This window comes from Setaria viridis, chromosome 7 (genome assembly GCF_005286985.2).
Source record: "Setaria viridis chromosome 7, Setaria_viridis_v4.0, whole genome shotgun sequence".
Taxonomy (NCBI): Eukaryota; Viridiplantae; Streptophyta; class Magnoliopsida; order Poales; family Poaceae; genus Setaria; species Setaria viridis.
In genome coordinates this window covers 8,822,983-8,824,039 of record NC_048269.2, presented here as the reverse complement: position 1 = coordinate 8,824,039, position 1,057 = coordinate 8,822,983, and the positions used below count along the sequence as shown (strand labels likewise).

The window sequence follows — 1,057 nt, the reverse complement described above, 5'->3', positions numbered from 1 at the left end:
GACAAGCAAGTAGGTGAAGCCCCCAGGCGCCTTCTTGAAGGGCCCGACGAGGTCCAGTCCCCAGACCACGAAGGGCCATGTGATGGGGATGGTCTGGAGCGCCTGGGCGAGCAAATGGGTTTGGCGTGCGAAGAATTGGCACCCTTCGCAGGTGCGTACCATGTGGGTGGCGTCAGCTACTGCCGTCGGCCAGTAGAAGCCCTGTCAGAAGGTGTTCCCGATAAGGGTTCTTGGTGCGGCGTGGTGACCACAGGCCCCAGTGTGGATGTCCTGTATCAACGCCTTTCCCTACTCGATCGGGATGTAGAGCTGGAGGATGCCTGTGTGGCTCCGCTTGTAGAGCTCCTGGTCGACGATGATGAAGGATTTGTCACGGCGTGCAATCCTTCGCGCCTCTGTCTTGTCTGTTGGGCGCGACGCGCGGATGAGGTAGTCGAGGTACGGAATTCTCCAGTCAGGTGGGGGGTCGGGCCCCTCTGCTGGGTTCGCGTCGATCTCCATGACCTCAGGGTCAGAGGGATCAGCCTCCGAGTCCAAGACAGGTGGCGCATTGTCGACCTCTCCCGGGTCGACTCCCGAGTCCGGGGTAGATGGCGCGTCGCCGATCCCTCTCGGTTCCTTGTGGCGGATTGAGGGCTTGTATTGGTCGCGGATGAAGACGCTGTCGGGGACGGGCTTTCGGCCGGATGCTGCCTTCATCAGCTCGTCAGTTGCCTCGTTGAAACGTCTTACAACGTGGTTGAGTTCCAGTCCGTTGAACTTGTCTTCGAGCTTGCAGACTTTGTTGCAGTACGCCACCATCTTGGGGTCATGGCAGCTCCACTCCTTCATGATTTGCTCGACGACTAGCTGAGAGTCGCCTCGGATGTCCAGCCGTCGGATGCCCAGTTCGATGGCGATGCGGAGCCCATTGAGGAGAGCCTCGTACTCAGTGACATTATTAGATATGGGAAACTAGAGGTGGATCATGTACCTCATGCGCACGCCGAGGAGAGAGACGAAGACCAGGCCTGCTCCGTCGCGAGCTTTCATCAATGACCCGTCGAATTACATCATC

The 1,057-nt window shown here is 58.8% G+C and overlaps 1 protein-coding gene across 1 annotated transcript; it reads right to left on the bottom strand.

Annotated features, from left to right (window-relative positions):
• Positions 1-288: 288 nt before the first annotated feature.
• On the bottom strand, positions 289-801 carry LOC117864553 (uncharacterized). Its single transcript, XM_034748687.1, has 2 exons — positions 505-801; positions 289-345 (listed from the first exon to the last, which is right to left on the bottom strand). Exons 1-2 carry the CDS (start codon positions 799-801, stop codon positions 289-291), a joined length of 354 nt encoding a protein of 117 aa, XP_034604578.1.
• Between the last annotated feature and the right edge of the window lie 256 nt (positions 802-1,057).

Excerpts from the sequence above, each read along its gene's own strand:
- LOC117864553 (XM_034748687.1), bottom strand. The coding sequence starts at position 801 with ATGGTGGCGTACTGCAACAAAGTCTGCAAGCTCGAAGACAAGTTCAAC. Across the intron at positions 346-504 it reads CTGATCCCTCTGACCCTGAG|GAGCTCTACAAGCGGAGCCA; the intron begins GTCATGGAGATC and ends ATCGTCGACCAG.